At 36.5% G+C, this 19,439-nt stretch overlaps 1 protein-coding gene across 1 annotated transcript; it reads right to left on the bottom strand.

Annotated features, from left to right (window-relative positions):
• Positions 1-3,365: 3,365 nt before the first annotated feature.
• Positions 3,366-19,040, bottom strand: shrprbck1r (sharpin and rbck1 related). Its single transcript, XM_073835988.1, has 14 exons — positions 18,371-19,040; positions 17,272-17,446; positions 16,371-16,454; positions 16,004-16,145; positions 15,496-15,586; positions 14,537-14,861; positions 14,278-14,390; positions 13,883-14,056; positions 8,797-8,957; positions 8,584-8,695; positions 7,299-7,478; positions 6,881-6,979; positions 6,546-6,689; positions 3,366-5,498 (listed from the first exon to the last, which is right to left on the bottom strand). The coding sequence occupies exons 1-14, from the start codon at positions 18,638-18,640 to the stop codon at positions 5,418-5,420; spliced, it is 2,151 nt and encodes a 716-aa protein (XP_073692089.1). The 5' UTR covers positions 18,641-19,040; the 3' UTR covers positions 3,366-5,417.
• Between the last annotated feature and the right edge of the window lie 399 nt (positions 19,041-19,439).

Genomic DNA, 19,439 nt, shown 5'->3' with positions numbered 1-19,439 from the left:
TGTCACATGGACTATTTTGTCAATGTCCTTACTACTTTTCTGGGCCTTGAATGCATCAGAAAGCTCTTAGATTTTATCAAAAATATCTTCATTTTTGTTCTGAAGATGAACAAAGGTCTTTTGAGTTTGCAACAACATGAGGGTGAGTAATTAATGACAGAATTTAAACATTTTTGGTGAACTATCCTTTTAAAATGTTGGATTTTGGCTTTGTTTTCATACTTGCAGAAGGTTAGTGGTGCAGTCATTGGATATAATTGAATTGTGGCGTGAGAGAAAGTGGGATCTACAGACAAGTCAAAGCAATGCAAATACGCATACATATAATCCATGAGAACTGAGCATGTCAACAAGATAATAAAGCCAAAACCCAGACATTTTAGACAATTTAGACATCTTGGCCGGAACTGTCTCAACCAAACTGATAGTTTGCAGGTGCACTGTCTCTTTAACACATTCTGTTTTGGAGTTTGAGCAGACTGTGTCTTTCCAAGTTCAAATATTGACTCTGTTTTAGTCAATAGATTCTCTCAGCATAAACCAAAAAGATTTACATTTACCAGTTTATGCTTATCAATAATACAAACCTGTTTATTTCTATATGATGCAAACAGTATGGACTTATTGCACCAGAAGCTGAACTGACTTTTTTTTTTTTTTTACCTGTGTATCCACGGTTATTTAGTAGTGTGTCATCTGTATTTCCATCCATGAAGTGAAGATAAGGAAAAGCTTGAGCGTTATTGATGAGGCATCTCCCATTAAGAGATGTTTCTACGTAAGTTTATCTTTAGTGACGGCACAGTCCTGCAACAAGGACACTTCTTATATACACACCTGGATCCTTTTTGAAATTCAGGCTCAAATGTGGTAGAGAGACACAGTTGAACTGATTCTGTATTTGTTTTTGTTGTTTGTTTTTCACTTTCATTTTTTTTTTGTTCCTGTTTCTTTATAATGTAAATGTTTTTGACTCCACTGCAACAAGTGAAAAGCACTTAATCAGCGTGTCTGAATTCAAAAACACTAACTGTAAAGCTTGGTTTTGTTAGTTTGAGCTGTTTAATAAAGTTTTAACATTATTCACGAAGCTTAAACCTGTTTGTTTTGTTTTTTTCAGTCTATGGAACAAAACCTACAGTGGTGCCCAAAAATTTCACTGGATAAAAAATGGTTTTAAGTCAGTTATTTTTTTATCTTTTGCTGTAGTGTGTCAGTAGAAAATATTCGTTTACATTTCCAAACATTCATTTTGCTATTAATTGTAATAATCCAGTGAGATTTTTGTTTGCACAAGGAGTCTGACAACAGCCAGTGCTCCGCACAGAGATCTGGGGCCTGTTTCAGAAAGGAGGTTAAGTGAAAACTCTGAGTATGTCAGGGAAACTCTGGGTTTTCCGTTTGAGAATGGGAGGTTTGTCAAACCTGAGAAAACAGGTTAAGTCAAGCCCATTTCTGAAAGAGCGGTAACTTGTACATAATTTGCAAAATAAGAAAAATATACTTATGTAGAAAATGCATCTTGATTTTAGAATCCTTATATATTTTGATTGGAAACAAGACAATAAAACTAAGTAAGAAAAGCATTTTCGCAGTGCAGGTGCATTCATTCATTACACATATATTTTTATCATGCAGTCACTGTCAAAGTGACAAAAACAGCATGTCCTTTTATATATAGAATTATTGCATTATTATATACAGGATTATTTTGATGTTTTGCTTTAGCCACATACATGCTGCATGCATTTATTTGAGCGGTAGCCTTTTAAACTGTAGTTTTCTATATAACATCAGAGATGCAGAGCACACATTAGTACAGCCGCTGTATGCAAAGCATTAAAGAAAGCGTGCCTTACTCTCACATGCTTTATGAGCACAATCCCATCGAAAATTAAGCTAATTAATGAATGGAATAGAAGGATGCCAGATGGAAAGGTAGTTGGAGATATATGCCATAACCACCACCACAGCTATTCAGTTTAATCAACAGCTTGGTTGTCTTTATTTCCTACATATACAAAAGCAACATTTATTCTTTTTCAAGTAGGATTTTAATATTCTTCCAACACTTGGTATTGTGGCCATCAGCTGTTCTTCATTATTTTGCAAGCCGTCATGCTGTTGGCTGAGTAGAATTCAAATATTAATTTCATTACTCTAATTAAGAAATCCAACCGTTCGGATTAGAGAGTATTTAATTATGTGAAAAGAGCATTAGACTACGTGGAAAAAGCTGCTGCACATTGAAATGATATGACACTGAATGATATTTAATATGTCAAATGTTTGTAAAGTCATGTAGCCTACACCCATGAACCTTTTATGGTTAAAGCTTTACCTGATTGAAATGTGTTTTTCTACTTCATTTTTAGTTGTTTTATTTCTGGGGGTTTTCTTTTGACTGTGGGATACCATGAAAATTAATATTAGTTCAGTAACCTACCTTCAGTTCTGCCAGTTTTTACCTTTACAATTATATCAGTGATTAAGAATAAATGTATTGACTCAAAGTATGCAGACGTCTTTTTGGCGGGAGCTGTTGCCACGGTGAATCATAATTTTGGAGCTCCATTGATCAGGGCTTTTCATAGTTGTGATGTAAGTAAACCTACTCAGAGTGGATTTAACTATCTCAGTTCAGCTGTTCTGAAACCGAAAACTCAAGAGTTTTCCATCTCAGGGTAACTCAACTCACAGTTCAAGATTAAACTCAGAGTTGGTTGAACCCTCTTATTGAAACAGCCCCTGATCTCATCATCATCATCCAGTCTGTCTGGAATGACATGAAGAAACAGAACAAACTGAGACAGAATAAATCCAAAAGAAGTGTGGCAATGTCTTGAAGATGCTTTAAGAGACCTACCTGCAAAGCTATAGTACTGTTAAACATTTTAGGCACTAGTGTAAAAATACTGTCAAATGAGAATGCTGTCAAAAATAATGTCATAAAAATTTTCTTTATCAATTCACTTTTAACTACATTAAAATCAATATTTGGTGTGACCATCCTTTGCATTTAAAGCAGCTTTTGCCCTTTGATTTGATTGTTCTAGATTTAGTCTGTCTCTCAGTTCTGTTTCTTCCAGACAGACTGGAGGATGATGAGATCAGATCTCTGTGTGGAGCACTGGCTGTTGTCAGACTCCTTGTGCAAACAAAAATCTCACTGGATTATTACAATTAATAAAAGATAGAAATAACTAACTTAAAACCATTTTTTACTACTAGCGTTCTAATAATTTTGGCCCCCATTGTACATACAACCTTTGATGGTTGATGGTTTCTCTTCACGTCTGTCACTGCAATAAAACAAATGTATGTCTCGTGTCCTACAGTGAAGAACAAAGTACAAAACAGTTCAATACAATACAGATTGGTTATTTTTATTTTATTTTTGTGAAGCATGTTAAATTAGTCCAAACATATTATTGAGAATAACAGCTTTAAATATTGTCACTACAGGTGCTCAGTACTATAATCTGTAAGGCACTCTTAAGACTTGCAACCCTGAGGTCAGATTATTCTACTGAATTAAAGTGTGAGATTTCTGCAGGTGCAGGGACCTTTCCATTTTCAGTTTTCACTTTGTCTTCCGTTGTACATGCAAATACACTCTACTTGAAGTTCATAGTGCACATATTTGAACTTTAGTGAGGTTTATAATATCATGTGAAAGGATGAATGGCCCCTCACTAAAGACTGTTTTGCAATCGTACAAACATACTGCATAACTCCACTGGATTTTCAGTCACAACAACAAAACAAAACAAACTTTCAGGTGCAAAGAAAAATAGTAAACTACAAACAGTTCGTAGTTTCGTGAAACATTTTTGAAATGTTCATTCTGATGCATAAGTAGATGCTTTGGGTGCTGACATTTTTTTTCTTCAGTGCATAGATTCAAAGCTTTGGAAGTTGCATCTGTCCTTTGGCTTTTAACAGTCTTGAGGACTTCACACACAATCCTCATGCCCCTGCTCTTGACCATTACTGCTACTTAAATTAGATTAACATTGCAATGTTACATTAAAACAATACTAAATAACTAGGCTACACATTAATTACATCCACCTTATAAACAAACAGTTAAATCTTAAAGCACTATACTGAATTGTGTTATTCTTACTAAACAAATGTGCAACGTGCACAAAATACAGGAAAGCTGGTAGTAAAGGGGAAACACTGCACACATAAATTATCCTGGATCACAAATCTACAACAACAGGAACATACACTATTTAAAATAACAATAAATGTAACACTGCAAAACAAGTGGTTAGTGGTTACATGATGGAGACAGAAACAGGCAAGATAAGGCACTTTCAGCAACAGGTTTTAACAGTGTAGTACAGCTTTAAAAGTAAGACAAAACAAATACACAAGTATTTGTGTAATCATTCCCTTATTTTCATTTATATCGGCAGCTTCAGAATAGCTTTGGCTTCATTTTTGTCATCCTGGGATCATTTGATCATTGATGGGTAAAATACATTTTTTTAATAAAGAGATTAAAAAAACGTCTTTAAAAATTCCCATGTGACATTGTTTGTATTTTCTGTGTTAAAAATCTATTTTTAATCACAACGTTTTTGATTAAGATTCTGATATGCCACACATCACAGTAAACCATCTGTAAACCAGCTGAATGAATTATTAAAAACAACTGGTTCAAAAGAACAATTCATTCGCAAATCACTAACTTAAGCTCCTTCTCAATAGTGATTCTGTCTTAAATAACTGAACAGGTATATCATGGCAACACTCACTCCGTTTAAATACTTTGTAGTAGCTGTGTGAACATGTTCACAATCTATTCAAACGGAAATGTCACCACCTTTTTGCAGTTTATCCAAAATATAATGCTTTCATATTATAAGTGATATTTGCTATATAACATACAGTTGAGAGAATTTAAAGCTTTTCTGTGGATCTTTGAAATAATTCAACAATATTAGGATGCTGACTAGACTAGATACAGTAGCCTTCCAATAAGAGTCAGTTTTCAAGTGGATTTCCCTCTGTGCCTTCATGTAAAATGCACTATTGAAACATTTGTTGCACAACAGACATACACATTTTTATATTGCAGTTAAAAGCATCCTAAAACTGAACTGAAAGCTAAGACAGGTTGACAGTATAATGTCAGTGTACGTCTGTCAGTGTTGACAAGTCCACGGAATTAAGCTACTTTCATACTGCTGCCTTTGGCAGTTTTCTTAGTCCGCGAAATCTCCTGCCCTCCCTCACCTGGAACGCAATTGGGCTAGTTTCGAGTACCAATTGGGTTGGTTTTGTTACGCAGACCTGGCAACCCTGATGTCTGTCAAAAGCTTTTATAATGTCATAAACTGCCACCAGTTGACACTACTCTCTCTCTCTTACTCGTACCTGCTCCTTTCTCTCTGCTTTTCCCTTTAGTGACAGTTCTGGCATTTTGGATGGCATCTCTGTTTGTTGACATTGCAGCGGCAGCCTCCACTTGTGTCTCCGGGACCCTAAAGTGAGAAAGACAGATACTAAGAGACTAACATTTATTCAGGAATCTGCAGTTTTTATGGCTTTGTTATAGTGATAACTGACCAACATGGTCTGGTTTAGAGAAGTTCCCTTCCAGAATAAATATTACCTGATAATTTAGTCACGCCGATGTGAGACCTGGACCTTTCTGTCTTCAGTCATGAAGAAATTAAGGTTTTTGAGGAAAACATTCCAGAATTTTTCACCATATAGTGGACTTCAGTGGTAGTCAACTTGTTCAAGGTCCACATTGCAGTTTCAGTGCAGCTTTGAAAGGTTCTACACAATCCCAGCCAAGAAATAAGAACCTAGTGAAACAATCAGCCATTTTCCAAAAAAAAAAAAAAAAAAAAAAGTATATAATTTTTTTTTAACCACAAATGCTTGTCTTGGACTAGCTCTATGTCGGTGATTCTTGCATTATGTAATCACATTGGAAAAGTCACATATGGTAAGTTCTTCGTCTGTGTACTGCAGTTTAATCTCGTTGTTTACCTTTATTTGTAAAGGCCAACTGACTTTCTTTGCTTTGTAGAAAATGGGTCGGTACTTCTGCCTACATCATGCATGACCTTTTCAATATGATTACATAATGCATGAGGTCAGGCTAGTGCAAGATGACCATTTGTGGTTAAGAAATATGTACATTTTTATCATAAGGGTCACTAAATAAGACCCTTATTTCTCAGCTGGAATCGTGTAGAGCCCTTTGAAGCTGCATTGAAACAGTAATTTGGATCTTCAAACCCGTTGGCTACCACTGAAGTCCACTATATGGGGGAAAAAATCCTGGAATGTTTTCTTCAAAAACCTCTGACTGAAAACAGAAAGACATGAACATCTTGGATGACATGGGGGTGAGTAAATTATCAGAAAATTTTTATTTTGGAAGTTAACTAATCTTTTAACTCTCAGCATTTTATACTATGACCTTTCCTTGCTCACTTTCATCAAGAGATGATACCTAGTGGAGACTGCAAGTAAAGCTTATGTCCCAGTCTTATATAAAAAAAAAAAGCTCTTACTTTGGGCCCCCAGCGTGGTCCTCTGGTGACCCAGCAGATCTCAGTATGGCAGACAGTACAGCGGAGCCAATCACAGCCCTCTTTCTTCTGCACAATGATGCCGCACTGAGGGCAATGCATCGCCTCTCCAGAATTAACAAGAGTCTGTGAAAGTCATGAGACAGAAAGTTTAGGGTAAATAATAACAAAAAAAAAAAGAATATTAAAAATGCCATCTGCTAAACACCAAAAATGTATCTGAATATTAGATGACATGAGTAAGGAAAAAGATGTTGCCACATGATAAGGGCCTTTCTTAACATGAGCTTGATATACAATAAGCATCTGGATTTTACCTTCAGCAGGTCTCTGGTTCTTCGAGCTGCAGAGTCATTGATGGCACGAGCTGATAGATCATCCTGATACTGCTTACAGTTCATCCCTTCATGAATGGCCTAAAGAGGAAAAACAAAGGCAAGGTTCTTTACCTTATATTATAACGAGAACCTAATAGAGAAATGTCATTGTTTAAGGCAGGGATCTCCAAACTCAGTTCTGGAGGGCTGGTGTCCTGCAGAGTTTACCTCCAACTTGCCTTAACACACCTGCCTGGAAGATTCTAGCATGCCTAGTAAGACCCTGATTAGCTGGTTTAGGTGTGTTTAATTAGGGTTGGAGCTAAACACCGCAGGACACAGGCCCTCCAGGACAGAGTTCGGAGACCCCTGGTTTAAGGGTTCAATTCAGCGTGTTTAAGCATTCTACATACTTTACCTTGCAAAGCAGGCAGTTGTGTTTTTTACACACTGGGCAGTGGAAAGTGTTGACAGTGTCTTCATAAACACACCAGCCGGGACAGTCTGCTGTCGCACAGTGATAACTGCCCTCACATCGAGACTCTGCGACTGACAGACCCCTCTGCAACCAGTGCTCATAATCATCTACTGACACCAGCTGAGTGAGAAAGATAGCAGACATATGAAGAAAACATATAAAAATAAAACTCTTTTAAAGTAGTTCACTTCTAGAATGAAAATTTCCTGATAGTTTATTCACCCCCATGTCATCCAAGATGTTCAGGTCTTTCTTTCTTCAGTCGAAAAATTAAGGTGATTAAGGAAAACATCCCAGGAATTTTCTCCATATAGTGGACTTCAATGGTGGCCAATGGGTTGAAGGTCCAAATTGCAGTTTCAATGCAGCTTCAAAGAGCTCTACACAATCCCAGGCGAGGGTCTTGTCTAGCAGAACAATCAGTCATTTTCTAAATTATAATTTTTTTAATTATATATTTTTTAATCATAAATGCTCGTCTTGCACTAGCTCATCTATGTCTTCACGCATTTACGTGAACAAGTTGGAAAGGTCACACATGGTTAGTTCTTTCTCTGTGTACTCTACTTCAAAAAGGTAAGGTAGGGCAAAAAACTCCCATCTCACATGGTAACAACTTGTAAATTGTCCGATGTTGTTTTACCTTTCCAACATGACTACACAATGCGTGAAGCTGAGCTAGTGGAAGACAAACTTTTGTGGTTAAAAAGGGACATACATTTTTATTGTTTTTTAGAATATGACCCTTAGTTCCTCAGCTGGGATCGTGTAGAGCCCTTTGAAGACCTTCAACCCGTTGGCTCCTATTGAAGTCCACTATATGGAGAAAAATCCTGGATTGTTTTACTCAAAAACCTTCATTTTTTTTCTACTGAAGAAACAAAGACATGAGCATCTTTGGATGACATTTTTTTTTCTAAAAAAACACTAATCCTTTAAATTTGAACAAAATTATAATTGTATCTCAACGACACTAAAATGATACTTTTGTATCTAGATGGTGCTTCAAAATGACTCTGTACAGTGAGTTTTGACAGCACTTGTCATTTTAGCCAAAGGCACTATCATTAAAAGCCTTTCAAGGCAGCATTGCTCCAAGTCTCCAGTCAATTGCACTCCAGCACCATGGACAGTGTCACAACAGCAGATTGATTTCTCATTAGCGTGTACATCTAGTGTAGTTTTGCAGACAAATTAAAAGCAGTATGAATGAATGAGTTCTTACAGCTCTGATTTCTCTTTCCTGCAAGATGCAGTCACAGGCATAGGCCTCGTCTCTGTATGGACATGCCACCTGAGGATCCTCTGACATCAGAATCACAGAGCGCAGACACTCTCTATGCATAGAAACACAGAGGGTTTTCTTAACAACTGCATGACAATACAGAACAATAAATGTCACTATGTATGTTCTACAGTGGCACGCTCTCTTCCTCACTTGCAGAAGCAGTGGAGACACTCTCGGAGCAGGACTCCCTCGCCAGGCTCAAGCTCCACATAGCAAATCTTGCACTCCACTCTTTCTGGGTTAGGAACCAGATCCTGTCCGTCCATTTGGACCAGACGTGCAAAGTTCTCCCTGCGTTCTGCTTCTCTGGCCTATAGACACAGACAGAGTAGCTGTCAGAACTGCACACATGGATGAGCATTCATAGATACCTGTGTGAGAAGAACACATGGCATATAGCATTGCTTCTGACTATATCTTAAAGATAGGTGTGACAGGTACATGGTCAAAAGCTTACAAGACCCTACAGCAGTTTTGAGAACTGTGGGTTTGAGATGGCATGCATTAATGCATTAAATAATGTTCATTAGTTTACATTAGAGTTGGTGTCAATGTGCGCACATTATAAATTATATTAATTTATATGAATTATTAATCATCTGAGAGTATGCCATTTACATTTTAATTGATTTTCATATTCAATATATATCACATTACTATACTATACTAAGAGATGTGAAATTACAAGCAGCTCCAAAAAAAACGATTCACCAAGCACATGTAGTTCATTAGAACAACTAAATACATGAACACTGTAAAATAAAGTTACAATATAAATATACGCAATTGCAATATACATGTGATCCTGGACCACAAATTGTTTTACCTGAAAGCTGAATAACATTTACATTTATTCATTTAGCAGACGCTTTTATCCAAAGCGACATACAATTGGGGAATACAACAAGCGATTCATCCAAAGGAGGCAGATCGACATAGGAAGTGCTCAAAATACCTTATATCGGGCATTGTTAGATGAGTACAGGCTAGAAAGGGAAGATCAAGAAGATAAATAGGACAAAATTTGGCCAAGATACAACTATTTGAAAATCTGAAAATATTGAGAAAATCACCTTTAAAGTTGTCCAAATTAAGTTCTTAGCAATGCATATTACTAATCAAAAATTAAGTTTTGGTATATTTACGGTAGGAAATGTACAAAATATCTTCATGGAACATGATCTTTACTTAATATACTAATGATTTTTGGCATAAAAGAAAAATCGATCATTTTGACCGATACAATGTATTTTTGGCTGTTGCTACAAATATACCTGTGCTACTTAAGACTGGTTTTGTGGTCCAGGGTCACATATAATATATAATTCACACAATATTTGTGATTAAATATAGCATGAATGCAATCACTTACCTTACATAATTATGATCAACCACATAACACAGTTATAATTCTGTATCACTCATATTCAGTGTATTATATTTGCATGTCCACCTTATTTTTCAAATAAGAGCGGGTGCAGCCATTTGCAAATTTTATGGATCTAGCTTCTCATCCACGTCAAGCTATTTTTAGCTGTACAAAACAGCTCATTTTGCTGCTTGATATTGCAAATTGGTGTGTCTTACCATATTATTTGAATGTAGTATCTTCATTATAAACACACTGATTTGTAGTGCAAACATTCTCGTTATTTCCCTAGAGCAGATAATGAACCTGTAATCTCTCCCATAAGCTTATTTCCACGTTAAAGAATAAGGTGGATACAAAAAAAAAAAAACACACAATAGAAGACACCAAGGTGTGAATGGCATGTACCTCTTAAAAGAGCTTTATTTGAGTTCGTAATATAGTTATTTTGCATAGCCATTTGTCTTTCTTAAATTCAAGGATATTTCACACATGAGTCAAGCCCAGTCATACAGACAAACAAGTTATGCTACATTACAGCCCTAATTAAACCGACCAAGGCATGTCTTCCTCAGTTTCTTTCCCTCTCTCACTGGTTAGGCCTACTTTTTGTTTAGCGGATGTGTTTTTATCTATAATGCACTAACTGCCAGTCCACATAAAGTAGCTTGGGGTTAAGTGCATTGCTCATGGGCACTGTGGTAATTACTAAATGCTCTTTCTGCATATTTCTGTCAACTAAAATATTAGTATGTTTGAGTTCTCTTTCTAAAACATTTTCACCAAGTTATGTCTTTATGCTTTAGTGCAAACAAAATTTTGTAGCAGAAAAACGTATATAACGTGTTTTCTTAGCATGCATGCATTTATGAGTGTGGCCCAACGGAGTCAAAGATTTTTGCAGCATTGTCCAGACTATTTAACAAGGTGGAGATTTCATATGAATTTGTATGATGTGATTCAAAGCCGAACCAACTGTCAGTGGGAAATATGCACAAAAACTTACAAATAAGATCATACAAAAATCATACAAATTAACCACCAATTCTTCAAAATGTAAAATAGTTACAAATTGCCAAGAGAGTGTGTTGCAGAGTCCTATGGAGATCAGGTTTGCCATGTCAGACACCATTCATGTCAGCTATTTTTGCCTTCATTTCATCTTACAGTTTTAACACTGATGCTAAATTATTGTTGCTTGCGTGTGAACAGCTGCAGTATGCAATGGTTTAGTTTAGCAACAAAAAAAGTGCATTCTTGGGTGATCCCGTCACAGAAATCATGAATTCTGCAGAAAAGATGATGAGAGTTTTATTAGGATCTATAATCTTTGAATTGAAACTGTCACTTCAAAAATTCCAAGATTAAAATCTTTCATCTTTTGAATATATGAGAATTTGAGACTATTTTACAAGATACTGTCAGACAAGATCAGAATGAACTTGTATTAAACAGGTTACGTAAATGGATGCTCTACATTCCTGCAAAAGCTGTGCAGTAAGATTCATTGCTCACATCTACTTACAAAGATATACAGTATATGTCATCTGTTTGAGGCATCTGCGCATTAAAAGAGTCTGTACCTGAATAAAGTTTTAAACCAAGACAGCGCAACAAAGCATCTTATTAGACCAAGTGAAGTAACGGCATCATATACGTCTTTACAACAATATTATAAAAATGACTTCCTGTTTGACTATTGCACTGTTTAATTATAAAGGTGTTTTGAAACTGGAGTTAATGTGTAGCTTTTGTAAGTGGTCTGAAAAAGTGCCACTTGAATAGATTATTTTGGTATGGATCAAATTCATTAGCTGTACACTGTTTAGGCATATACAAGTAGTATACCAGCTGTACTGTAGTTACATTTGGAGTATGAGTGTGCCTGGTTTGTTAGACTATGCACTGAGTGTGTGTGTGTGTGTGTGTGTGTGTGTGTGTGTGTGTGTGTGTGTGCACGTGTGTGCAGTCAGTAGTCCTGGTCGAGGTTGTGCAGTAGTGAGTTGTTGCCCCTCAGCTCCTCTCTTCTCCCTTTCTCCTTAAAAAAAATAGAGACAAAAGAGAAGAGATTCAGACTGAGGAGTCAATCAGAGCTCAGGCTTTATCCTACCCAAAAACCCTTAGAGATGAGTAAAAGTAGCTTTTTAAAAGTGATCAGCCAATATGGGTTTTTCAATGATTAATGATGATTTTTAAAGAGAAGAGTCACCATTTGCTAATATAATATTAATGTATAAATAAAATATTTTAAATGATAACAATGAAATGCATAAACTCTTACAGTCAAACCAAAATGTTTTTAGACACCATCAACATTTTTCACATTATCAGTTTATTCGCTATAGTTTAGAAAATGGTAGTAAAATAGGACAAGAATTCAGAATTAAACTGTGTCAGAATAAATTAATCTTAATAATGTCAGATAACTTTGATAGAAAGGTATGTAATGGATTACAATCAAACAAAAATTCAGACAACTGTTAGTATGGTAATATTTACACAACCAAGCAATGCTTAATTTTGTTTAGTATGTGGTGTAAAATTACACAGCAATTAGCAATCAAAGAAAAAACACTTAAGAAAAACACGGTCAGGTCAAAGTGTCTGAATAATTTTTGGGTATGTTATAATATGTTTACTTAATTTTGCTATCCTTACTTATATAAATTAATTATAATGTCCTGTACCCACTAATAAAAAAAATATATCTGGTGTCTGAATAATTTTTGGTTTGACTGTTTATGTATTATTACATTTAATGTCAGCATGAAATGAAAATTCTGTCGATGTTCTAATGACTGTTATATCTCATTGTGAAAGATTTATGTGCGTTTTTCTTTTCTTTTTTTCACCGCTTAATTTTTAATCAAAATACAACTGGATCTTCCAGTGAAAAGGACTTCTGCCTCCATTTTTCAGTCCACACCAGTGTCAGAAATTAATGATGGCTTGTGGCAAAAATGCCACTAAAATTAACAAAAATGCCCAATAAATTCAAGACAAAGGGCAAAAAAAATTACATCCTGGTCCAACATGTTCATCTGTGATGCCCAAAACGCAGGCATGAAACAAAAACGATTTTATATAGTTTTCTTTATCGATATTAATAATCATTATTACAATATAAATAGCGAGATGAGATTGTGTTTTTACATGTGTAATTTAGATACAATTTTAAACAGCCTATTGTTATTGACAACAGTCTGAAATATTGATTAAAGTAATTGGGTAAATTTAGGTTTATGACATTAAAGACAACATAGTATAGTGATTATAATAATGCAGTGATTATAAAAATTTCCCCTTTACGAATATTAAAATGCCCCTGGAAATCAATTCCATGGGGAAAATATTTCCCCTTAAATGAAAAGTTAATTTCTGATCCTGGTTCACCCTATATTTTTTTATTTTTTGATAATCTGTTACACTCAGACATGCGTCACAATATGAAAAAAATAATAATAATAATTCTGTCACTACTTAAGTTATCACAACTCACTACTACATTTTGAAAAACACTGTTCAACAGCCGACGACATTATCAAAATAGCCAAAACATTCGCATATACAGGTCTACAATTCATTCTCATTCACTTTAAATGAGAACAAACCAAATTACTATGCCCTAAAGAATTTGCCCTAAACCTGGGTGTGAGCGTAGATGTAAAATGGTAGGTGTGTATGAGATGTATAAGCCAACAGCCAAAGCAACATGCCAGACTCATCTGTTTCCAATGATTTCCACAAGCATCACAACAACAAAGTAGAATATTCCCGTGGTAGCATAAACACATTTTGCACAATAATTCCGCCAGTTATTGTGCAAAATGTGTTTATGCTTTCTCAATTAAATTTCGCAAGCCTCACCTGTTGGTACTGCCTTATTGCTTCTTTTTCCTGTTGAATGCGTCTTAGCTCCAGAGCATCTGGTCTGTAGTTGCCAGGAACAGTGTAGCCTTCAGGTCGGTCTGCACTACACATTTCACAGCCGGGACGTGTTGGTTTATTAATATATGTACAGGTTGGGCAGGCCCATCCCAGCTAAATACCCACAAAAACAAGTATTCAAATAAGCAGCAGAATTTCATCAGATGTGTACATCTATGTATTTGCATACTTGTTGCATTTGTGATACATAGCTTATGATTCATTGTTTATGTATGTCAGAAAGTTATCTGAAATATTATTAAAGGCTCAATATAGTACAAAATGTCTGTGCTTTATCTTAAAGAAACACTTTGTTTTGTGTGTACATTTTGTACCTGTGTGCTTGTTCTGTTGGGCGACAGGGCGTCATTCAGCTGCGGCAGCTCAAGGTTGATGAGGTCCCGAATATTACCCAAACCCAACCTCTCTGTCCCTCCCGCACTGTTACCTGACCGGTCAAGAGGTCATAGTTGTAATGAGCAAGTTATGAGACACAGTTGTTAATTATGCAAGACATACAAATAGCAAAGTAACTGGTTTAGTCATTTCTAACAATTTTAACTGGTGGCCTTATTAGTGTCTGGGAATACACACTCAGGGTATTATGGCTGTTGTGAAGTCTTGTAGGCAGGGTGCTGTATGGTCTTGAGGCTGTGTTCTGTGTTGGCCCATTGGAAACTGCTTCTTGGTGGGGTTGATTTGTCGTTGGCACCACAGCCGGCATAAGCAAAGCACTTTCCTGATCTTGTTGGTAAAGCCCTTGACTGAGACGAGCCTGACGGGCAGAAATGAGATAAAGGAACGCAGTGTCGCCATCTTGCTGAACTCCATAAGAAGCCAGAGAGCGGTGATCAGAGCACAAAGACTGCCCGATGACCCAGCGTTGCACACGCGGATGAAAACCATAGTCTGTGAAGACCTTAGAGAACAAAAACTATGTCTCACTAACAAAGAAAATTGCATGACACTGATAGAATGACAATAAATTATGTTAACGGAGCTGCTCCCTTCGAGAACAAAGATTCACAGATAACATACTCATCCCCTTGTCATCCAAGATGTTCATGTCTTTCTTCAGTCGTAAACAAATTATGTTTTTTGAGGAAAACATTTCAGGACTTCACTCCATAAAGTGGACTTCTCTGGTGCGAGTTTGAACTTCCAAAATGCAGTTTAAATGCGGCTTGTAACAGTCCCAGCCAAGGAAGAAGGGTCTTATCTAGCGACATACCCTGTCTTGAACCAGAGCAAGACGAGTGTTAATAAGTATATAAATTGTAATTAAAAAAAAACAAAAACTGATCTTTCTGCTAGATAAGACTCTTCTTCGTCAGGTGGGATTGTTTGAAGCCGCACTTAAACCGCATTTTGGAAGTTTAAACCCGGGGGACCATAGTAGTCCACTATATGGAGAAAAATCCGGAAATGTTTTCCTCAAAAAACTATTTCTTTACGACTGAAAAAAAAAAACATGAACATGTTGGATGACAAGGGGGTACATTATCTGTAAATTTTTGTTCTGGAAGTGAACTTCTCCTTTAACCGACACCTACCTGTTGTTTGAGAGCACCAATTGAGGAGTGAGGGAAGACCTTCACTGTGACACAACAGGACGAGGATGCATCCTCTACCACCACCGCCAGGCTACATGACAAATCAGTGCATTAGCTGAGAACAAAATTGCTTGGAAAACATATGACAAAACGTGTGTTGAGTTGGTATAAATTATAATGAACTCAAGCATGAATATTATGTCATCATTTACTCACTCTGATGTTCATCCAAACCCGTATGACCTATTTTCTTCTGAGGAACATAAAAGAAAATAGTTTGTCCTTTCTGACATATATCTTCTTTTGTGTTCCACAGAAGAAATAAAGTCATACAGGTTTGGAACATTAGCATGCATAAATGACAGAATTTTCATTTCTGGGTGAACTATCCTTTTAAATAATACTAATAAATTACTAAAATACTTTATTTCCTTTATGAAACGTAATTAACATCTAATTTGCACATTGTTAAACTGAGTGGGCCAGTGTCTATAAACATGAAATTTACCTCATTTCAGTGTCTGTGTAATTTCGTTTTGATGGCTGAATGCTCAGAGCAGCTTTCTGTTTAGCCAAAGATGATGCACAGACCGATGCCGCCCGAATATCACCTGCCTCTATTGCGCTAACAAGCTCTGCACATATCTCCTCTAGAGAGAAAAATAGAAAGGGTGAAAATGTATTAGGACAAGAATGAGAAAGTCGGATGGATAAGGAGTGGGATAGAAGGAAGAATCGGAAATGGAAGGAGAACAAGTGGGTGCAACAGAGATATTGGCAGCAAGATAATAGACAATTGACACTTTGTCTATTGTTTGGCAAGAGGGTCAAGCTGATCGTGAGCAGAAAATTAAAACAAGAACACAATTGGTTACCTGTACATGGCATGGGCGCATTGCTCGGTGTATCCACAGGCTGAGGAGGTAGCCGTCTTTCTTCAGTGGAGGAACTAATCGCCACTGAAAAAAAAAAGAGCAAGCGACAGTGTGGTTTAAAAGCCCAGTACAAAAAAGTAAAAGTCAAAGGAAAAGCAAATCCATTACACAAAACTAAAGGTAATACACAATTAAGCCAGGTGCACACTGTAGATCTTGGCCAAAATTTGGTCGTCTAAGACAAATTTTGCAAACCCTAAAAGATATCTCTGATCCTAGGCCAAAATCCGTAGTCTTTAAATGTTAGTTTGACACATTTGCCGAGTGAACATTGCGGTTAATGACCTCTGATGAAATACTGTCAGTTTCAGAAGTTTTGAGGCAGTCCTGCAGTGTGGCTTGTTCCAAACTGAACATTGATGTATGGTTTGGACAACATTTTGCAGAGATACAACTATTTGAAAATCTGGAATCTGAGGGTGCAGAAAAATAAAAATATAAAGAAATTCGCCTTTAAAGTTGTCCAAATGTTCTTATCAATGCATATTACTAATCAAAAATTAAGTTTTGATTTCTTTACAGTAGGAAATCAACAAAATATCCTCATGGAACATGAACTTTACTTAATATCCTAATAATTTTTTGGCTTAAAAGAAAAATCAATAATTTTGACCCGTATTTTTGCTTATTGCTACAAATTTACCCGTGTTACTTAAAACTGGTTTTGTGGTCCAGGGTCACATATGTCCTTGACTGTCATACAGTCTGAATTAATGACAATTGAGATCCCACTGTAACATGGCTTAAAGCTTTGATTGTAGCTTTGATCAACAATCATAAAGGATTATTATAAATCGTACTGTGTGTGCCCAGAGCAATGACAAAAGTTGGAAAAGCAAACCTCTATGCGCCTCACGGAGTGATGACATCACCACAGTGGCCCACTCCTGTGCTTCCTTCTCACAGCGGAAGTTAAAAGTGATACGATCATGTGGCGGTGTTGCCAAACTCAGTTCATGGCACTGTGGGGACTTGACTTCATAGCGAACAGTCTTGAGGTCAAACTCAGCAATGCACTAAATGAAAATAAACAGAGAAACACACATTCCAATGGAAATAAAATAAAATCCATTTCTCACAAGCAAATAAATGATCTAGCCTATTTAAAATGAATTATCCCCTACTAAATTAAAATGAGGCTTTTTTTCAATATTATGAGCTGACAGATATTTTCATTCAATTGTCGTTAGTGTTTTATCTGGTCATTGGGTACACAAGAGCTATCTTTTCAAAACATCATCAGGAGCATAAGTATAATGAGATTTCAAAATGACAGCAGGACTCAAATGTGAAATAAATAATATTATTATATTATTTCTGTTTGGAATCTAAAAGACCATGGGTATAATGGATAAGTGCAATGAATATACAAACTTTACTATCCATGGATACATAATTTGTCATAATGTTTCCAAATAATACAATCCTAGACAACAACAACCTCTTATTTTTGAAAGTGCTTGTCTACTTTGCTGCAAAACATAAGCATAAATAATTATATTAAACGTATTTAAAATAACAGTTTTAATTTTGCATTATTATTATCTGACATTTATGTCTATAAATACAGACCCTAAACAATAACGAAGTTCATATCAACAGATTCAAATTAAGTGTAGTTTCACAATGCTGATCAGAAATAATATTGTGTCAACTAACTAATATTAAATATCGCGAAGTGCATGAACTGCATTTATGACTCAACTCTCGGCAAACTATCAAATTTAGGGGGTGGAGGATGGATTTCAACAACAAAGACTAGCAAAACAACATGTGATTTTCTCGTGTGTGCTCTATATCAGCCAGAGGGCAGTGCTATAACATGCCTAGCGAAGATACTTCTGAAATGAAAATACTATTTTGCGCTTTTTAATATCAACTTTAACCAGTGTTCAAAGCACCGCAGAGTGAAACTTAATGCGAGTTCGACATTTCCTCACCACGCTGCGTCCAGCCGCTGTTCCGCTGATGTCCCGCAACGCGAGGCGGAATTCCCCTGCCTTCCCCGGGTCCATACTCAGCTGAAGACGGAGAGATTCGTCTCCGGCCCCCGGGAGACAAAGCGGTCGTATACCTGAGTGGCATACTGACACCTTTACCGACATCAAAACAGTGCTACAGGCCGGTTGCAAGGCCTCATGGCCGAGATGAGACGATGAAGACTGGGCCGGCGGAGGTGTGTGAGTCCACCCGCCTGAGCTCAGCGACATGCCGCCGCCGACTGACTACTTCAGGCGGGAATATATCGTGTTGACACTCCAGTACCAGCCGGGTTTGTGTGCTAATATGATGTTTGGAGATATGCTGCGACTCCCTGATCCGGACTCTTACACAAAAGTAGCGGCCTTGTCATCTTTGTTTTAGTTTCAGAGGAGGGCAGTCCAGCTTCAGAGCAGGAAGAAACACGGCTCAAGCAGAGACAGACATTTTACTCTATGAGAGACGCTGCGCCTCCTGTTGAAAACACACACTCAAATACACTCTGCTTTCTCATCTAGGGGATATCCCAATTTTCCATGTCAAGCTTAAATTTCATCTCATAAAACTGTAACTGTAATGTAACTGTGGTGATGTTAACTGTCGTTACAGTTACATAATTGCACAAACATACTGTTTAGGCTGTGGTTTGCTGTGCTTTTATGTTTTTACTATGGTTAAATTACAAATACTACAGTTAAACCATATGGACCATAGTACAGTTATGGTACATACACTACCAGTCGAAAGTTTTTAAACAGTAAGATTTGTAATGTTTTTTTAAGAAGTGTCTTCTGCTCACCAAGCCTGGATTTATTTGATCCAGAGTACAGTAAAAACAGTACAAATATTTTTTTACTATTTAAAATAACTGTTTTCTTCTACTTGAATATATTTTAGAATGTAATTTATTCCTGTGATCAAAGCTACATTTTCAGCATGATTACTCCAGTTTTAGTGTCACATGATCCTTCAGAAATCATTCTAATACACTGATTTGCTGTTCAAAAACATTTTTATTATTATTATTTA

Source organism: Garra rufa, chromosome 3 (assembly GCF_049309525.1).
Source record: "Garra rufa chromosome 3, GarRuf1.0, whole genome shotgun sequence".
Taxonomy (NCBI): Eukaryota; Metazoa; Chordata; class Actinopteri; order Cypriniformes; family Cyprinidae; genus Garra; species Garra rufa.
The sequence above is the reverse complement of the archived record's forward strand: the minus strand, read 5'-3'. Positions and strand labels throughout refer to the sequence as shown.